The sequence below is a fragment of the Odocoileus virginianus genome, unplaced genomic scaffold (assembly GCF_023699985.2).
Source record: "Odocoileus virginianus isolate 20LAN1187 ecotype Illinois unplaced genomic scaffold, Ovbor_1.2 Unplaced_Contig_6, whole genome shotgun sequence".
NCBI classification, from domain to species: Eukaryota; Metazoa; Chordata; class Mammalia; order Artiodactyla; family Cervidae; genus Odocoileus; species Odocoileus virginianus.
The window spans coordinates 425,849-443,902 of record NW_027224323.1 but is presented as its reverse complement, the minus strand read 5'-3'; the positions used below and the strand labels follow the sequence as shown (position 1 = coordinate 443,902).

At 42.1% G+C, this 18,054-nt stretch overlaps 1 protein-coding gene across 1 annotated transcript; it reads left to right on the top strand.

The window, feature by feature from the left end:
• The first annotated feature begins 275 nt into the window (after positions 1 to 275).
• On the top strand, positions 276 to 12,792 carry LOC110125543 (odorant-binding protein-like). Its single transcript, XM_070463761.1, has 7 exons — positions 276 to 415; positions 889 to 1,028; positions 4,163 to 4,230; positions 8,018 to 8,128; positions 9,697 to 9,798; positions 10,003 to 10,046; positions 12,575 to 12,792. Exons 1-6 carry the CDS (start codon positions 338 to 340, stop codon positions 10,020 to 10,022), a joined length of 519 nt encoding a protein of 172 aa, XP_070319862.1. The 5' UTR covers positions 276 to 337; the 3' UTR covers positions 10,023 to 10,046; positions 12,575 to 12,792.
• The last annotated feature ends 5,262 nt before the right edge of the window (positions 12,793 to 18,054 follow it).

The window sequence follows — 18,054 nt, the reverse complement described above, 5'->3', positions numbered from 1 at the left end:
ATCTCATGATAAACAGGAAAATCAATAATTGTCCCCTTGCAATATTGGATGTACTGCAATTTCTCACTTAAAATGTCAAATGCGCACATCTACATATGCTTCTCTTAAAACAAATATCATTATTAAAATGACAGAATAACAGAAACGTTTATCTCTGCCAACCAGGATACTGAAGTTGCCTTCTGTTTTAACTGTGGTCATATGAGGAACAACCATTGGTTCATGATGTGTCACGCCAACACACTCAGACCATAAAAGTGGCAGGAATTTTGCATCCTCTCCAACCCACTGGGACACCCTCAGCTTCTAGAGAATAAGGGTCTTGAGAGTCAGCAAGATGAAGGTTCTGCTGTTCAGTCTTGTCCTTGGTCTGCTTGTGGCCAGTGAAGGTGAAGCACAGACAGACAACTCACAGGTACTGGGGCATTTGAACGGTGGTTCAAGCTTGGGAGGAGATCTTGATGTGTATCCATGTGAATGTCCCTATTGAGGTTTGGTCATGTGGATCGCTAAGTCTAGCCATCTCCCTGCAATTCAAAATTGCTCCATTCACTGGCTCTATACATGCTGTTTGTGATCTCTGTATCACCTCTGCCATATATTCATTGGCTCTCATGCATGTTCACTGCTCTTGTAAAAATGAAGGAACATCACATAGCTACTGGATTAGGCCTCTTACATTTGACAAGACAGCTCAAGCTATCTCAGTAATACCTCAATTACTTCCTTTATCTGACATGAATTTTCCCATGATTTTACACCTAGGGCTGTGTTCATAATGATAGGTAACTTCTGCTCAAGTGAAAGGGCAGGGAAACTCCTGAGGGATGATGTCGGGCAGAATTGACAGAGATGGACTAAGATTTCTGAAGGGAATTTTACTTGTAGTTCACAGGAAGATGGATATCTCATTACAATGGCGCTGATAACGTAGAGAAGATCACCGAGGGTGGGGCATTCCACACTTTCATGCGTTACATTGAGTTTGATGAAGAAAATGGCACAATACTGTTCCACTTTTATGTCAAGTAAGTAAAAATCACCCAAAAGGAAAACACCTGTAAACCCCAGCATAAGGGAGGATGTCTCCTCCCTGTCTGCAGGGAGCTCTTTGGGAGATGTTGAGATGAAGACACCCTGAGCTGTGGGGCTGAGCAGGGTCTCTGAGCTGGGGCGAGGGCAGTACCTCTGTGAGCCTCCAGGGAATGTCCTGAAAATTCTGCTTAGAGGGGGAACCCAGAAGCTCCTGGCATCAGCTCATTAAAGGAGAGAGGGACACAGCGGAGGGAAGACGCTCATGTCCTTGAGTCCCCACCAGGGCTTGAAGCCTTCCTGCGGATTTGTAAGAAATGATTCCCGCTGAGCCCAGAAGTGAGAGCCCGGGGAGAGCACACAGTGAGCTCTGCCCTCGGGGCTTCCTCACGTGATGTCTCATCACCACTGAGTTTCCCAAAGCCGTCAGAGCCCCCAGTGACTTTCCCAGGTGCCTTCCCAGGCGCCTGCCAATGCACGTGCCATGAGTTCGATCACTGAGTCAGGTAGATCCCCTGGAGGAGGAAACGGCCACCCACTCCTGTATACTTGCCTGGAGAATCCCACGGACAGAGATGCCTGGTGGGCTACAGTCCAAGGGGTCCCAAAGAATCGGACAGGAGTGAGCAACGGAGGACACACACAGCTCCAAGTCTCATTCATGGAATGTCCACTCTACCACAACGGTTTCCTAGGAACATGCAAGTATTGCAGAAGTCAACACATTTGTTTCGCAGTTATCCCCCACCTCAGCCCACCCGAGAAAAACCAAACCAGAACATGTAAACTCAGGTATGCCTTGTCAGGAAGAAAAATATGAAGAAATAAAACAATGAAATGTTTTATGCTTGGAGATATTGCTTTATAAATACATATAACTGATTTTATGTCATATACAACCATATCTTTCATAGCATCAGTTCAGTCACTCAGTCTTGTCCTACTCTTTGCGACCCCATGGACTGCAGCATGCCAGACTTCCCTGTCCATCACCATCTCCTGGAGTTTGCTCAAACTCATGTCCATTGAGTTGGTGATGCCATCCAACCATCTCATCCTCTGTCATCCCCTTCTCCTCCTGCCTTCAATCTATTCCCGTATAGTGAGTCAGTTCTTCGCATCAGGTGGCCAAAGTATTGGAGTTTCAGCTTCATCATTTGATACTATACTTACAATTAAGTTAAAACCACTCATACAGGAACAGGGAGAAGGCAATGATGACCCACTCCAGTACTCTTGCCTGGAAAATAACATGGATGGAGGAGCCAAGTAGGCTGCAGTCCATGGGGTCGCTAAGAGTCAGATGCGGCTGAGCAGCTTCACTTTCACTTTTCACTTTCATGCATTGGAGAAGGAAATGGCAACCCACTCCAGTGTTCTTGCCTGGAGAACCCAGGGATGGCAGAGCCTGGCGGGCTGCCGTCTATGGGGTTGCACAGAGTCGGACACGACTGAAGCGACTCAGCAGCAGCAGCAGAGCCATAGGTAAGAGCAAGTCTGCACGTTCTAGACTTCTCTGGCTCTTCCCGTGAGAAAATTGTGCACTATGAATCATTTTCCCCACCTTCCATCACTCAACGCAATGTTTAAAACAGGTATCAGTGTCTGCATATGCAAGGAATCACGCTTTTCAATCCAAATGAAAGGAGTTACATTTTTCAAGCCAAATGAAAGGAGTTTGTCTGCTGAGATAAAACTTTCTGTATTTGCCCTGTATTGGATAATTATGGTATTCCCACTTTGTGGTTGCTGTTCAGTGATTTCAATGCATTTCAATTCCCTAATGGCTAAGAGGGATTCCCTCATAGCTCAGTTGGTAAAAAAAATCCACCTTCAATGCAGGAGTCCCCAGTTAAATTCCTGAGTCAAGAAGTTCCACTGGACATGGAATAAACTATCCACTCCAGTATTCTGGCCTGCAGAATTCCATGGACTGTATAGTCCATTTGGTCACACAGAGGCAGACATGACTGAGTGACTTGCAGTTTCACTTTCAATGACCAAGAACACTCACCACACTTCACTGTGGGCATTCTTTTCCACGGTGTCTGTTCAACAATTAATCCAGTTCCTGTAGGGTTATTTCCCTTTTAGTATTAGTTTCATGAAAATTCTTTCTATGTGTTAAATACACCTTTTTTCACATACATGTACAGAGGACATATGAGAAGCCACTTATTCTTTTGTTACAGAGGTGACAATATATACTTATCATCTATTATACACACACATCTCTTCATAATATCATATAAGCACATCATGTGTACTTAAGTGTTTACTGGTGTTTGTGTCTTTGTGAGTGAGAAATTTGTATGTATACACATGTATACAGACATGTGTCTTTCAAGTTTAATCCTCATATGGTATTGTGATAGAGGCAGAGTGTGTGTTTGGAGAAAATTTTTTTGAGTTGTGTGATTTTAGGCTCTCATATTGTCTAATGATGGCTTTGCTGTTGGCTCTTAGTCTGTGTAATAAGGCCTGGTGGCTCTCATATTATCTAATAAGGGCTTGCCTGGTGTCTCAGAGGGTAAAGAATCTGCCTGTGATGCAGGAGACCCTGATTCAATCCCTGGGTCGGGAAATTCCCCTGGAGAAGGAAATGGCAACCCACTCCATTCTTCTTGCCTGGAGAAATCCCATGGACAGAGGAGGAGACTGGCGGATCCATGGGGTCACAAAGAGTTGGACTCTACTGAGTGAGAAACACTTTCACTTTCATTGTCTAATGAATCATTGCCAGGGCTGTGACAACGCACAAGGTTTGTCATGATGGCTATGCCTCTCCGTTTTCAGAAACTATATATATAACGGAAAAGTTCGTTCTTTGTCTTTTTTCCTAAAATTCTAGATTTCTCTATGTTTATTGGCTTTACACACGACCTGTTTTGTATCTGCAGGTTATCTTTGGAACTACTGGTCAGATTCACTGTGTAGACAAGCCATCCTTGTCACATGATGGTGACTGGATCTGAGACCACACATTTTGTCTCTTTTAAAGGTCAACTTGTTCACCGGCACTGAGGTGGTACTTGACACATATCCTTGGGTGTCATACCGAAAGAATCCTAACTATCCATCAAATTTTTATTATCTTAGTCAACTAACTTAAATGTGTTTTGTTTTTAAGGGAGGATGGAGAATGCATAGAAAAATATGTCTCAGGCACAAAGGAAGAAGACTTTTATGCTCTTGACTGTAAGTATGAATGTTTCACTGGAAAGAGTATGTTCGGGTGGAAATCTTGCTCTCAACTTTCTTCAATTAAGCCACACACTTGAATTCTATTCCTACTAAAACTCAGAGGTCAGGGACTGGAACATCTCCCCTCAATGGAATGTTACTCAACGAGACCGGATCCAGACATCCTAGACTGTGAAGTTAAGTGGGCTTTAGGATATGAACAACAATATATGAACAATACTAATGGAGGTGACAGAATTCAAGATGTACTCTTTAAAATCCTAAAAAAAATGATGCTATTAAAGGGCTGCAAACTATGTGTCAGAAACTTTGGAAAACTCAGCAGTGGCCAAAGAACTGGAAAAGGTTAGTTTCCATTTCAGTCCCTTAGAAGGACAATGACAGAGATTGTTCAAACTACTGTACTGTTGTGCTCATTTCACATGTGAGCAAGTTAACATCCTTCAAGTTGGGATTCAGCAGTACATGATCTGACAACTTCCAGAAGTATAGGCATGGTTTAGAAAAGGGAAATGAACCAGATCAAATTGTCAACATTCAATGGATCATGGACAAATAAGGGAAATCTTTTTTCTGCTTCATTGACTATTGTAAAGCCTTTGACTGTGTGGATCACAACAAACTGTGGAAAATTCTTAAGCATATGGGAATCCCGGATTGCTTTCCCTGTCTCCAGAGAAACCTGTACGTGAATCAGTCAGCAACAGTGAGAACTGGACGGGAAAAACAGACTGGTTCAAAAATGGGAAAAGAGTACAAGATAGTATAAACTGTCATGCTGCTTGTATAACTTATATGCAGCCTACATCATGATAAATGTCAGGCTGGATGAATGACAAACTAGAATTAAGATTGCTACTGGAAATATCAACAGCTTGAGATATGCACATGATACCACTTTAATGGAAGAAAGTGAAGAGGAATGAAAGAATCTCTTGACAATGGTGAAAGAGGAGATTGAAAGAGCTGGTCTGAAACTCAACACGCAAAAACACTAAGATCATGGCATCTGGTCCCCTGATTATATGGGAAATATAAAGTGGAAAGAGTGGAAGAAGTGACAGATTTTATTTTCTTGGGTTTGAAAATCTCTGCAGATTGTGACTGCAGCTACGTAATTAAAGATAATTGATGTTTGGAAGGAAAGCAATGACAATCCAAGACAGCTTATTAAAATGCAGTGACACCACTTTGCCAACAAATGTCCATTCTGTCAACAGTAGGGTTGTTTCTTCAGTAGTTATGTATGGATTTGAGAGTTTCACCATAAAGAAGGCTGAGCACAAAAGAACTGATGTTTTTAAACTGTGTTGGTGTAGAAGACTCTTGAGAGTCTCTGGGCCTGCAAGGAGATCAAACCCGTCCATTGTAAAGGCAATCAGTCCTGAATATTCATTGGAAGGATGGATGCTGAAGCTAAAGTCCCAGTATGTTGGCCACCTGATGCGAAGAACTGACTCATTGGAAAAGACACTGATGCTGGGAAAGTTTGAAGGTGGGAGGAGGAGGGAATGACAGAGGATTAGATGGTCATTGACATCATTGACTCAAAGGACGTGAATTTGCGCAAACTCTGGAAGACCATGCAGGACAGAGGAAGTTGGTGTGGGGTTCAGGGGTCGTGGAGAGTCAGACATGACATAGCGATTAAATATCAACAAGAACAATGTGACTGAGCATGAGTGTAGAATTTCTATTTTGTATGGTTCTCACAGATAATTTACAACAGGCTTATAAACTGAGGTCTTGGGTTCTATCTTGAGGTGGCACATTAGTGCCATTCAATTTTTAAAAACAATCTTATAATATCTTGGTCCATTCAAGGTGAGATGGATGAACTTGAACTCAAGGAAATCATTATGGTTTCAACCATAAAGGCAGCTTCTACACAAAGGAATGGGGATGCTGGCTAAGCTTTGTATCTCTGAACTCTTCATAATGGCCATAAATAACATTCTTATTTTCACATGGCCTAAGGGAAAAAGGTTTGATTAAAATTTAAACACATCAATATGTGATCACAACCCTCGCCTAAACTAAATAGTCACATAGCACATGAGCAATAGCCACAAATTAGTAAAATTCATGCCTGAAATATTTCCCCATACTTGGATTGATAACTTCTGGTATTAGAGGTTTTCTAAATTATGCCTTCATTTTCTTATTCCCACTATATGGTTTCCTTTGGGTGAATCATGAATGCTTCCACTGTCTTTACTCTTCTCCATTTTTGCAATCCTTTTTACCTTGATTTTTACCCAGTGACTAAACAAGGGAAATAAACAGAAGTGCAAGACTTCTTGGAAGGTCTCTTGGGGACCAGCCATTGCAGCCTTCAGGTGTGTCTTGGGGAATGTGAGGTGTCCCCACATCAGGCCCGGTACCAGCAGTGTCATTGATGGTGTCCTGACATCAAGAAAATAGGTTTACTCTCACTGTCCCATCCATTCATGAACGTCACAGTCAGCTCAGTAATGCTGCTATGCCCATCTTGGTGAAGTCATGGTTAACCACAGGAGGTCACTGATAATCTGAGGACATGCCTAGTCTGAATTAAGCTGTCCCAATGTGAGCAAGGCTGGTGGACTCGGCGTGGCCTTGGGAAAATTGCATATTCTTGTCAGGGCTCTGAGACTCTGAAGCTGCTTTGGCTGTTTTTTTTTTTCCCCCCAAGGACACTAATAATTTTCAGTGTTTCAGACACGGAGCAGTGGTGTTTGCATGCTTCAGGGTCACTGATGGGCAGTCTTACATCTCATGTTGCTGAGATGGAGGCCAGGAGAGAGAGGATGGATGTAGAGGGTGTCGAGGGGACACACAGTAGGTCAGAGATGCTTCTTGTCCCGAAACACGGGCAGGGCGGAGAGGAGGGGCAGCACTTCAGGAGGGGAAGGAGGTCACCACTAGGTGGTCACTGCCTACACGTCCCAGCAGGTAAGCTGTCTTCACATGAACAGACACGGCAGTGGGCTGGGTCATACCCCAGTCTGATGGATTCGGGAAACACAGTACTGAAAGTGTTCAAGAGGTTGCCTGACCTGGCATAGGCACTCGGGAACAGAAGGTAATAAACACAAGGTAGGTTGGTTTTGGTCAAGAGGAACCCACTCCATGGCTGTTGTAAGAGAAATACAAAGGAGTTTTGAACCTGGATTTGATCATATGTTTATGCTATTTAAAACACTCTCGGGGACTTCCCTGGTGGTCCAGGGGATAAGAATCTGCCTGCCAGGGCAGGAGACATAGGTTCAATCCCTAGTCCGAGAAGATCCCACATGTAGTGGGACAAATGAGCTCATGGACCACAACTACTGATCCTACACTCCAGAACCCTGAGCTGCAGCTAGTGAAGCCCACGCACCCCAGAGCCTGTGCTCAGCAACAAGAGACACCACTGCAATGAGAAGCCCGCACACCACAATCAGACTCTATTCCACAGTCACCACAAGTGCAGAAAGCCCATGGGCAGAGGGAAGACTCTGCACATCAAAAATAAAGAAATTAATTCAAAAGCCAAAAAATAATCTGTTAGGTTTCTCAGAACACACATTCTAGAAAGCATTTTAGTAAGACAGCAAGGAGTGACTGGTTAAGTACAGGAAAAGTGATGATGAGGACCAGTCGTGCCTCCTCTCCTTGCCGTGGGTAACGGTACCACTCTGGGCACGCATGGCATGAGTGGGCCCATACACTATGGGCTGATCTTCATGCCTGCCGTCTGTCACAATCATCTGACAATATGTTAAAGTGCCGCTATTTGTATCTTTTCTCTCTCTCATAGACGCGGGTTACACTGAATTTCGACTGGTTAGTGCAGACAACAACGCTCTCATAGCTCATGATATCAATGTGGATGGACATGGCAAGAAGACAGAAGTGGTGCAATTATTTGGTAGGTATGACATCCTATAATTCCCATTGCCATTCTCATGTAACATGGCCCCTGTCAGGACTTTCATTTAGAGTATCAGGAGGTGCTGACAGGATTCCATATCCAGGATGCGAGGCCTGCGTCTTTATGCTCACCGAATTCATGATCCTAGAAGGTAATCTACCAAGAAACAGGGTGTCATAGGGCACAGAATATCACATCAAATATTTCAAAATGATTCCTACCTGCTGAAATTTTAAAAATGAAGTTTTACTAGAATCTTTTATTTTATGTATGTCAACGAATTTCAAGCCATGTGTAAATGAGGCTGACTTTATTTCATATTTAAATTTTATTGTTTTTAATTGAAGGATCACAGCTTTATAGATTGTGTGTTTTCTGCCAAACATCCACATGAATCAGCCATAGTTATACCTAGGCTTCTGTGAAAGTTGCTCAGTCATGTCTGACTCTTCATGACCCCATGGACTATAAAGTCCATGGAATTCTCCAGGACAGAATCCTGGAGTGGGTAGCCTTTCCCTTCCCCAGAGTAACTTCCCAACCCATGGATCAAGCCCAGATCTCCCACACTGCAGGAGGGATCTTTACTAGCAGAGACACAAGGGAAGCTCATAGGTATATATATGTCCCCTCCCTTTTGAAACTCCCTCCCATCTCTCTCCCACCCTTTGAGGTTGATACAGGGCCCCTGTTTGAGTTCCCTGAGACACACAGCAAATTCCCATTGGCTAGCTATTTTAAATGTGGTCATGTAAGTTTGCATGATACTCCCTCCATACATCTCACCGTCTCCTCCCCTCTCCCCATGTCCATAAGTCTCTTCTCTATGACTGTTTCTCCACTGATGGCCTGCAAATAAATTCATTTTCAGTACCTTATTTCCAGATTCCATATATATGCACATTTCAGGTGTATGTATTATTTTACAAGATCAGTTTTCTGGTGCACTGTAAACCTTGGAACAGACTCTTATATGATAAATTTTTGTCCTTCTCCATATTTCAAATGAATTGTTCTTATGAACACTGACATCACCCCATCAAGTAACCACAGAGAAGCACTGAGAGGTGTGTGTGCGCCATGGGGACAACAGGGGTCTATTTCAGAAAAGGCTATTGGGTAGAATGGTAGGTTCATGAAAGAGTAAGTCACCCCCGGTTATTATGTGTGATGAGGTGAATCTGTATGTGGAAGGGAACAAAGATTTTTACTACTAAGCTTGGTGTACAAACAGATATGAGTGGCAGGTACATATTCAAGGAAGGTATGAGAAGCAAGTAGATTGCATATTAAGATGGCGTGAACCCCAAATTCATGGAGATCCTGGCAAGTATTTGCGATCCAGCTCCTAATGCTGAGGGGTAGAGTGTCCTACTCATCAAGTGGGACTGGGGTCAATTCTTAGGACAGAAAGTGCATATCTGTGTCATGGGAATTGTTTGAAGCTTTTAGAATATACAAGTGAACATCTGATTGGCCCATTGCATTTCTTGTTCTGTATATTCAGACATTTCTGTGGGTTCCCAGGGGTCAACAATTCTGCTTTTTGCATGGTGATTTTACAGGTTCAGGAGATAGTGTTGACTCGGAAAACATAGAGAAGTTCAAGAATGCAGTGAGAGAAAAAGGGATTCCAGAAGAAAATATCCGGAATATCATCGATAATGGTAATGGACTTAAACATTTTCCCCTAGACATATCACTCACCTGGTGTATAAATTTCAGGAAACAAGTCTGCTTATTTAAAATTTCTTCTTCCACAAGTAATCTCTTTTAAGAACTGTTATTTAAAGAAAGAAAGAATCCTTGAAAATGCCGGGAATGTTAGTAATCGGTGGCTCTTTTATTTCTCCCATTTTGTTTTTCCCCAGATGACTGTCCAGAGGAGTGAAAAAGAAGTGACTCTGACCCTTTTGTAAGTACATGCAGTCCGTTATTAATGGTGACCCTTCCAGATGAAGCAATAAGGACACACTGTTTTTTCATATGTGTGAAATGTTTGTCCCAACAATTTACATGTGTCACTAAAGCATAATTTCGCTACTCTTGAGGCATATAAAATGGCAAGCAGTTTGGTTGATTAACAGTGAGCAGCTGTGGTGAGAGAGTCTTATCTTGCTGGAATCTCACAGACCAGAGTCATCAGAGAGAAGCAGGAATCCCCACGAGTTGGTGGAAATTATTAGTGTTCCCATTAGTCCTGGCCTCGTGGTTGTCCTCACACATTCCTCCTCCAAGAGAATCGGTGTTAAAGAGAGCCCTGCTTCCTATAGCTCAGTTGTTAAAGAATCCACCTGCAATGCAGGAGACCCTGGTTCAATTCCTGGGTTGGACAAATCTGCTGGAGAAGGAATAGGCTGCGCATTTCAGTATTCTTGCCCTTGTGGCTCAGCTGGGGAGACCTGGGTTTGACTCCTGGGTTGGGAAGATTCCCTGGAGAAGGGAAAAACTTCTCCAGTATGCTGGCCTAGATATTTCCATGGACTGTCATGGGCCATGGGATTACAAGGAGTTGGACATTACTGAGCAACTTCCACTTTCATGCTTTGTGCAAGGCCACTGATTAATCTCATATGATTCTGATAGAACCAGTAAGTGCCTTCCAACCACACTGTCTGAAACATGTATTTGCTTTATATTCCCACTCAGAAGATGTTCCAAAAGTGAGATGTTTAAACTTTCTAAACTAAGACAGCCTCAGGAAATGACACTGCTCTAGACCAAAATATGGTCTTTAAATTTTTGTTGAGAAAGAAAATTAAGAAACAAAGTGAGGAAAAGCACTAGCTTCCAGGTGAATATGATAACAAAGATGTGGTATGTATATTCAATGGAACATTGTACAGCCATAAAAAGAAGCAATGAACCTTGCAGCAACTTGGATGGACCTAGATATTTGTCATACTGAGTGAAATAAGCCAGAAAGAGAAAGACAAATACCATAAATTTCACTTATAGTTTTCAGTTCAGTTCAGTTGCTCAGTCATGTCCAACTCTTTGTGACCTCAAGGCCTGTAGTACACCAGGTTTTACTCAAACTCATGTCCATTGAGTCGGTGATGCCATCCAACCATCTGATCCTCTGTCATCCCCTTCTCCTCCTGTCCTCAATCTTTCCCAGCATCAGTCTTTCCCAGTGAGTCAGTTCTTCACATCAGGTGGCCAAAGGACTGGAAATTCAGCTTAACCTGTCAAGTGAATATTCAGTACTAATTTCTTTTAGGATGGACTGGTTGGATCTCCTTGCAGTCCAAGGGACTCTCAAGGGTCTTCTCCAACACCAGAGTTCAAAAGCATCAATTTTTTCACAATCTGATTTCCTAATAGCCCAACTCTCACTTTAGTGTAGGTAAATGTTGTGGCTCAGACAGTAAAGAACCTGCCAAGTGTGCAGGAGACCCGCCTTCAATCCCTGGGTTAGGAAGACCCCCTGGAGATGAAATTGCAACACACTCCAGTAGTCTTGCCTGGAGCATCTCCATGGACAGAGGAACCTGGTGGGCTATAGATATCACTTCTACATGGATTCTAAAACATGACATGGAGGAACTTATTTACAAAGTAGAAACAGACTCACAATGTGGAGAACACACTTGTGGTTGCCAAATGGGAGGGGATTGTGGAAAAGAAGTACTGGGATGTTTGCTGTTCAAAAGAGAAAGTGGAAGAAAGGGTTAGTTTCTCAGCCATGTCTGACTCTCTGCGACCCCATGGACCATAGCCCTACAGGCTCCTCTGTCCACTGGATTTTCCAGGAAAAAATTACTGGCCTGAGTATCCATTCCCTTCTAGAGAGGATCTTACCAATAAAGGGATCAAACCTGGGTCCCCTGGATTGCAAGCAGACTCCTTACTGTCTGAGAAGTTTGGGGTTAGTAGATGCAAACTGTTATGTACAGGATGGATAGAGAACAAGGTCCAACTACATAGCACAGGGGACTATACGAAGTACTCTGTAAAAACCCATATGGGAAAAGAATCTGAAAAAGATTAGATACTAGCTTTTGTGTGTATAATCACTTGGCTCAACACTTGAAATTCATGCAACATTGATAATCAACTCTACTCTACTATTAAAAAAGGTAAAATGGTTAATTATTGAGGACCCAGAAAAGAGAAGTTGCACCATTATGTTTTCTGGTCCAATTACAGAGCCTGAAATTCATCTTTAGATGAAACACCACAATTTATATGCATTCTAAAATCATTACTCCTAGAATCGATCCCCAATGGGAAATCTCCAAGCATTGTACATCCTGGGGACAATTCCACAGGGAACCTGCCATCACAGACATGTGCAGTGTTGAGGTCCACCTGAAATTGGACGTTGGATCAGCTTCCAGCTTCCTGTACCCTGGACAGCCTATTGCCTGAGGCTCACCCCTGTCAGCCATCACACAGTCGAATCGACTAAACCTTTGGTTCTGTTTTCTTCACCTACAGAAAGAGTAACTGAGACCAGACACGTCCTCATCTCAATGGAATCAAGATCAACAACATGAAGACAACTCTCCTGGTTCCTGATTAACATGATCGTGCTCTCTTCACATTCACACTCCCGCTCTCACCTCATCTCTCCTGGTCAGTTAATCATGTCCTGGTCAGTGTTACTTGATTTCTGAAGGTTTAAATACATTGATTAAATATTTGCCCTGCACACACATGTCTGTGCAAAAGTCACCTCATTTAAAACACACAAATGTCCACATTAAGTAAACAGGAAACTGTGCCTTTCATCGGGCAGGTGTTCATCAGTGACAATCCTTATGACAGTTTGGTAGACATGCCCTCAGGTGTCCAGGGAAGAGGGAGAAAATAGACTAAACCATCACGGAGAAGGAACATACCTCAACATAATAAGAGCTATATATGACAAACCCACGGCAAGCATCACCCTCAATGGTGAAAAATTGAAAGCATTTCCCTTAAAGTCAAGAACAAGACAAGGATGTCCACTTTCATCACTACTATTCAACATAGTTTTGGGAGTGTTGGCCACAGCAATCAGGGCAGAAAAAGAAGTAAAAGGAATCCAGATAGGAAAAGAAGAAGTGAAACTCTCTCTGTTTGCAGATGACATGATCCTCTACATAGAAAACCCTAAAGACTCTACCAGAAAATTACTAGAGCTAATCAATGAATACTGTAAAGTTGCAGGATACAAAATTAACACACAGAAATCTCTTGCATTCCTATACACTAACAATGAGAAAACAGAAAGAGAAATTAAGGAAACAATACCATTCACCAATTGCAACAAAAAGAATAAAATACTTATGAGTGTATCTACCTAAAGAAACAAAAGACCTATACATAGAAAACTATAAAACACTGATGAAAGAAATCAAAGAGGACACAAACAGATGGAGAAATACACCGTGTTCATGGATTGGAAGAATCAATATTGTCAAAAGGGCTATACTACCCAAAGCAATCTATAGATTCAATGCAATCCCTATCAAACTACCAACGGTATTTTTCACAGAACTAGAACAAATAATTTCACAATTTGTATGGAAATACAAAAAACCTCGAATAGCCAAAGTAATCTTGAGAAAGAAGAATAGACCTGGAGGAATCAACCTGCCTGACTTCAGACTCTACTACAAAGCCACAGTCATCAAGACAGTATGGTACTGGCACACAGACAGAAATATAGATCAATGGAACAGAATAGAAAGCCCAGAGATAAACCCATGAACCTATGGTCACCTTATCTTCGACAAAGGAGGCAAGGATATACAATGGAAAAAAGACAACCTCTTTAACAAGTGGTGCTGGGAAAACTGGTCAACCACTTGTAAAAGAATGAAACTAGAACACTTTCTAACACCATACCCAAAAATAAACTCAAAATGGGTTAAAGATCTAAATGTAAGACCAGAAACTATAAAACTCCTAGAGGAGAACATAGGCAAAACACTCTCCGACATAAATCACAGCAGGATCCTCTATGACCCACATCCCAGAATTTTAGAAACAAAAGCAAAAATAAACAAATGGGACCTAATGAAACTTAAAAGCTTTTGCACAACAAAGGAAACTATAAGCAAGGTGAAAAGACAGCCCTCAGATTGGGAGCAAATAATAGCAAATGAAGCAACAGACAAAGGATTAATCTCAAAAATATACAAGCAACTCCTCCAGCTCAACTCCAGAAAAATAAATGACCCAATCAAAAAATGGGCCAAAGAACTCAACAGACATTTCTCCAAGGAAGACATACAGATGGCACAAAAACACATGAAAAGATGCTCAACCTCACTCATTATCAGAGAAATGCAAATGAAAACCACAATGAGGTACCATTACACGCCAGTCAGGATGGCTGCTATCCAAAAGTCTACAAGTAATAAATGCTGGAGAGGGTGTGGAGAAAAGGGAAGCCTCTTACACTGTTGGTGGGAATGCAAATTAGTACAGCCACTATGGAAAAACAGTGTGGAGATTTCTTAAAAAGCTGGAAATAGAACTGCCATATGACCCAGCAATCCCACTTCTGGGCATACACACCGAGGAAACCAGATCTGAAACAGACACGTGCACCCCAATGTTCATTGCAGCACTGTTTATAATAGCCAGGACATGGAAGCAACCTAGATGCCCATCAACAGACGAATGGATGAGGAAGCTGTGGTACATATACACCATGGAATATTACTCAGCCATTAAAACGAATTCATTTGAATCAGTTCTAATGAGATGGATGAACCTGGAGCCCATTATACAGAGTGAAGTAAGCCAGAAAGATAAAGACCATTACAGTATACTAACACATATATACGGAATTTAGAAAGATGGTAACAATAACCCTATATGCAAAACAGAAAAAAGAGACTCAGATGTATAGAACAGACTTGTGGACTCCGGGAGAAGGCGAAGGTGTGATGTTTCAAGAGAACAGCATCAAAACATGTATATTATCTAGGGTGAAACAGATCACCAGCCCAGGTTGGGTGCATGAGACAAGTGCTCAGGCCTGGTGCACTGGGAAGACCCAGAGGGATCGGGTAGAGAGGGAGGTGGGAGGGGGGGGCCGGGATGGGGAATACATGTAAATCCATGGCTAATTCATTTCAATGTATGACAAAAACCACTACAATGATGTAAAGTAATTAGCCTCCAACTACTAAAAATAAATGGGAAAAAAAAAAATAAACCATCACCAGGCAGGGTGATGGATCCTCTTATGGTAGAGGCTTCCCTGGTGGGTAAAAAATCTGCCTGCAGTGCTGAAGACCCAGGTTCTACCCTTGGGTCAGGAAGATCCTCTGGATGAGGAAAATGTTAACCCACTCCAGTATTTCCTGAAGAATGCCACTGACAGAGGAACCTGGTTGGCTACAATCAATCCATAGGATCATAAAGAGTTGGACATGCCTGAGCAGCTAACACTTTCACTTTCAGTCTCCTGTACGGAAGGGGGAGTCTGATCAAGGAAAAGTCCCTAAAAAGGTTTTTCTTCATTCCTGAGAAAGGAATGTACGTTCCACTCACTAACGCATATGCGCGGAAAGCACAGGGTGATATTAGCTTAACTGGGGGTAAATGTGTACTGTGACATCCCCAGGACTTCTGCAGTTGAGTTGAAGGGTTCATATTTATGAACAAGTGAGACAGAAGGAATCAAAGATGAGGCGGCAGCTGACACTTGAGAGCCAAATGAGGCAGCAGTTACTGAACCACAGTTCACTGGACCTAAAGATGGTCTTCCAGCCTCTTATGCTTCAAATGGCAGTGGATGCGAGCATTTCCAAGGACTGTCCATTTCCTTGATAATGGGCAGAGCACGCTCATCAGCACCCTTACAATACTCAGGGTGTTTCGAATCCAAAGATCTAGCAAACACTCAAGATACAGAGATAGTTATGGGGCTTCCCTGGTGGTCCATTGAGTTAAGAATCCACAATCCAGGGCAGGAGATGGGGCTTTGCTTCATGATCCAAGAAGATTCCACATGCCAGGATACAGCTGAGCCCATGAGAAAGAGCTACTGACCTTGTGCTCCAGAGCCTCTGCTTCATAACAAGAGAAACCACTGCAATGAGAAGCCCTCACATGGCAACTGGAGAGAAGCCACTGCTTGCCACAACTAGAGAAAGTTTGCATGTAGCAGAGAAGACCCAATATAGCAAAAGTAAACAGATAACTCTTTAAGAAAAAATGATGTAGAACTTATTCCAAGGGTTGGACCAAAACTCAGACATTTGGTCCTAGTCCTAGGAAAATAACACTAGCCCTCAGCAGTACGCAACAGAATAAGTGTTTTAGTTCCTACATAGGCACGACCTCCAAATGGGCTACAGCTGGCCATTCATAAGGCAAGAGCAATGAATGTTTCCATGGGCTAGTTGGGAGTCATGGATGTCATGGACAATGTTTAAGTTCTCCCCCTTGTATAGCAGAGTGTATGCAGTTGGAGTTCTGACTATGGACCTCCCAGAATGTCAGGAAATGCTGGATTGGATGGGTGGATACACACAGATGCAACTGCACACAGAGTAAGAGGATGAGCATCTTGAGAAACACTTAAAAGGTAGAGCTAGCATAACCAAGTCAAAAACTGAACTATCGTATACACATGTATGCACATACATCCCTATGTACACACGCACATATATATACAGTAATTGATACAAACATATGTGTTCATGTGTATATTTATAACATCAATATTAATAAGAAAAAACAATTTTTTCTTCTTTCCTCTTATTATTTTCTTTAAATTTATTTTAAATATTTTAAAATTTATTTTTATAAGTGGAGGCTAATCACTTTGCAATATTGAGGTATTTGCCATATATTGAGATGAATCACACATGGGGGTACACGTGTCCCCCTCTCCAAACACCCCTCCCACCTTCCTTCACATTCCATCCCTCTGGGTTGTCCCAGTGCACTGGCTTTGAGGGGTCTTTCTCATGCATTGAACTTGGACTGGTCATCTACTTCACATGTGGTAATATACATGTTCCAATGCAACTCTCTCAAATTATCCCACCCTACTTTTGCCCACAGATTCCAAAAGTCTGTTCTTTACATCTGTGTTACTTTTCTGTCTCTCATATAGAGTCACTGTTATCATCATTGTAAATTCCATATATATGCATTAATATACTGTATTGCTGTTTTTCTTTCTGACCTACTTTATATAATAGGTTCCAGTTTCTTCCACCTCACTAGAACTGATTCAAACTTTAATAGCGAGTGATATTTCATTGTTTGTATGTAGCACAGCTTCTTATGCATTCATCTGCTGATGGATATCTAGGTTGTTTCCATGTCCTTGCTATTGGAAACAGTTCTGTGGTGAACGTTGGGGTACACATGTCTCTTTCAGTTCTGATTTACTTGGTGTGTGTGCCCAGCAATGGGATTGTTGGTCAAAAGGCTGCTCTATCTCTAGTTTTTTTTTAAGGAATTTCCACACTGTTCTCCATAGTGGCTGTAATACTTTGCACTCCCACCAACAGTATTAGAGGGTTCCCTTTGCTCCACACCCTTTCCAGCATTTATTGTTTGTAGACTTTTGGATAGCATCCATTCTGACCAGCGTGAGATGGTATCTCATTGTGATTTTGATTTGCATTTCTCTGATAATTAGTGATGTTGAGCATCTTTTCATGTGTTTGTTAGCCATTTCTATGTCTTCTTTGGAGAAATGTCTGTTTGGCGCTTTGGCCATTTTTTGATTGGGCCGCTTATTTTTCTGGAATTGAGCTTCATGAGCTACTTGTATATTTTTGAGATTAATTTTTTGTTTGTTGCTTTGTTTTCTATTATTTTCTCCCATTCTGAAGGCTGTCTTTTCACCTTTCTTATAGTTTCCTTCATTGTGCAAAAGCTTTTAAGTTTAATTAGGTCCCGTTTGTTGATTTTTTGTTTTATCTCCATTGCTCTGGGAGGTGACTCATAGAGGATCT

Excerpts from the sequence above, each read along its gene's own strand:
- LOC110125543 (XM_070463761.1), top strand. The coding sequence starts at position 338 with ATGAAGGTTCTGCTGTTCAGTCTTGTCCTTGGTCTGCTTGTGGCCAGT. Across the intron at positions 416-888 it reads CACAGACAGACAACTCACAG|TTCACAGGAAGATGGATATC; the intron begins GTACTGGGGCAT and ends TTTTACTTGTAG. Across the intron at positions 4,231-8,017 it reads AGACTTTTATGCTCTTGACT|ACGCGGGTTACACTGAATTT; the intron begins GTAAGTATGAAT and ends TCTCTCTCATAG.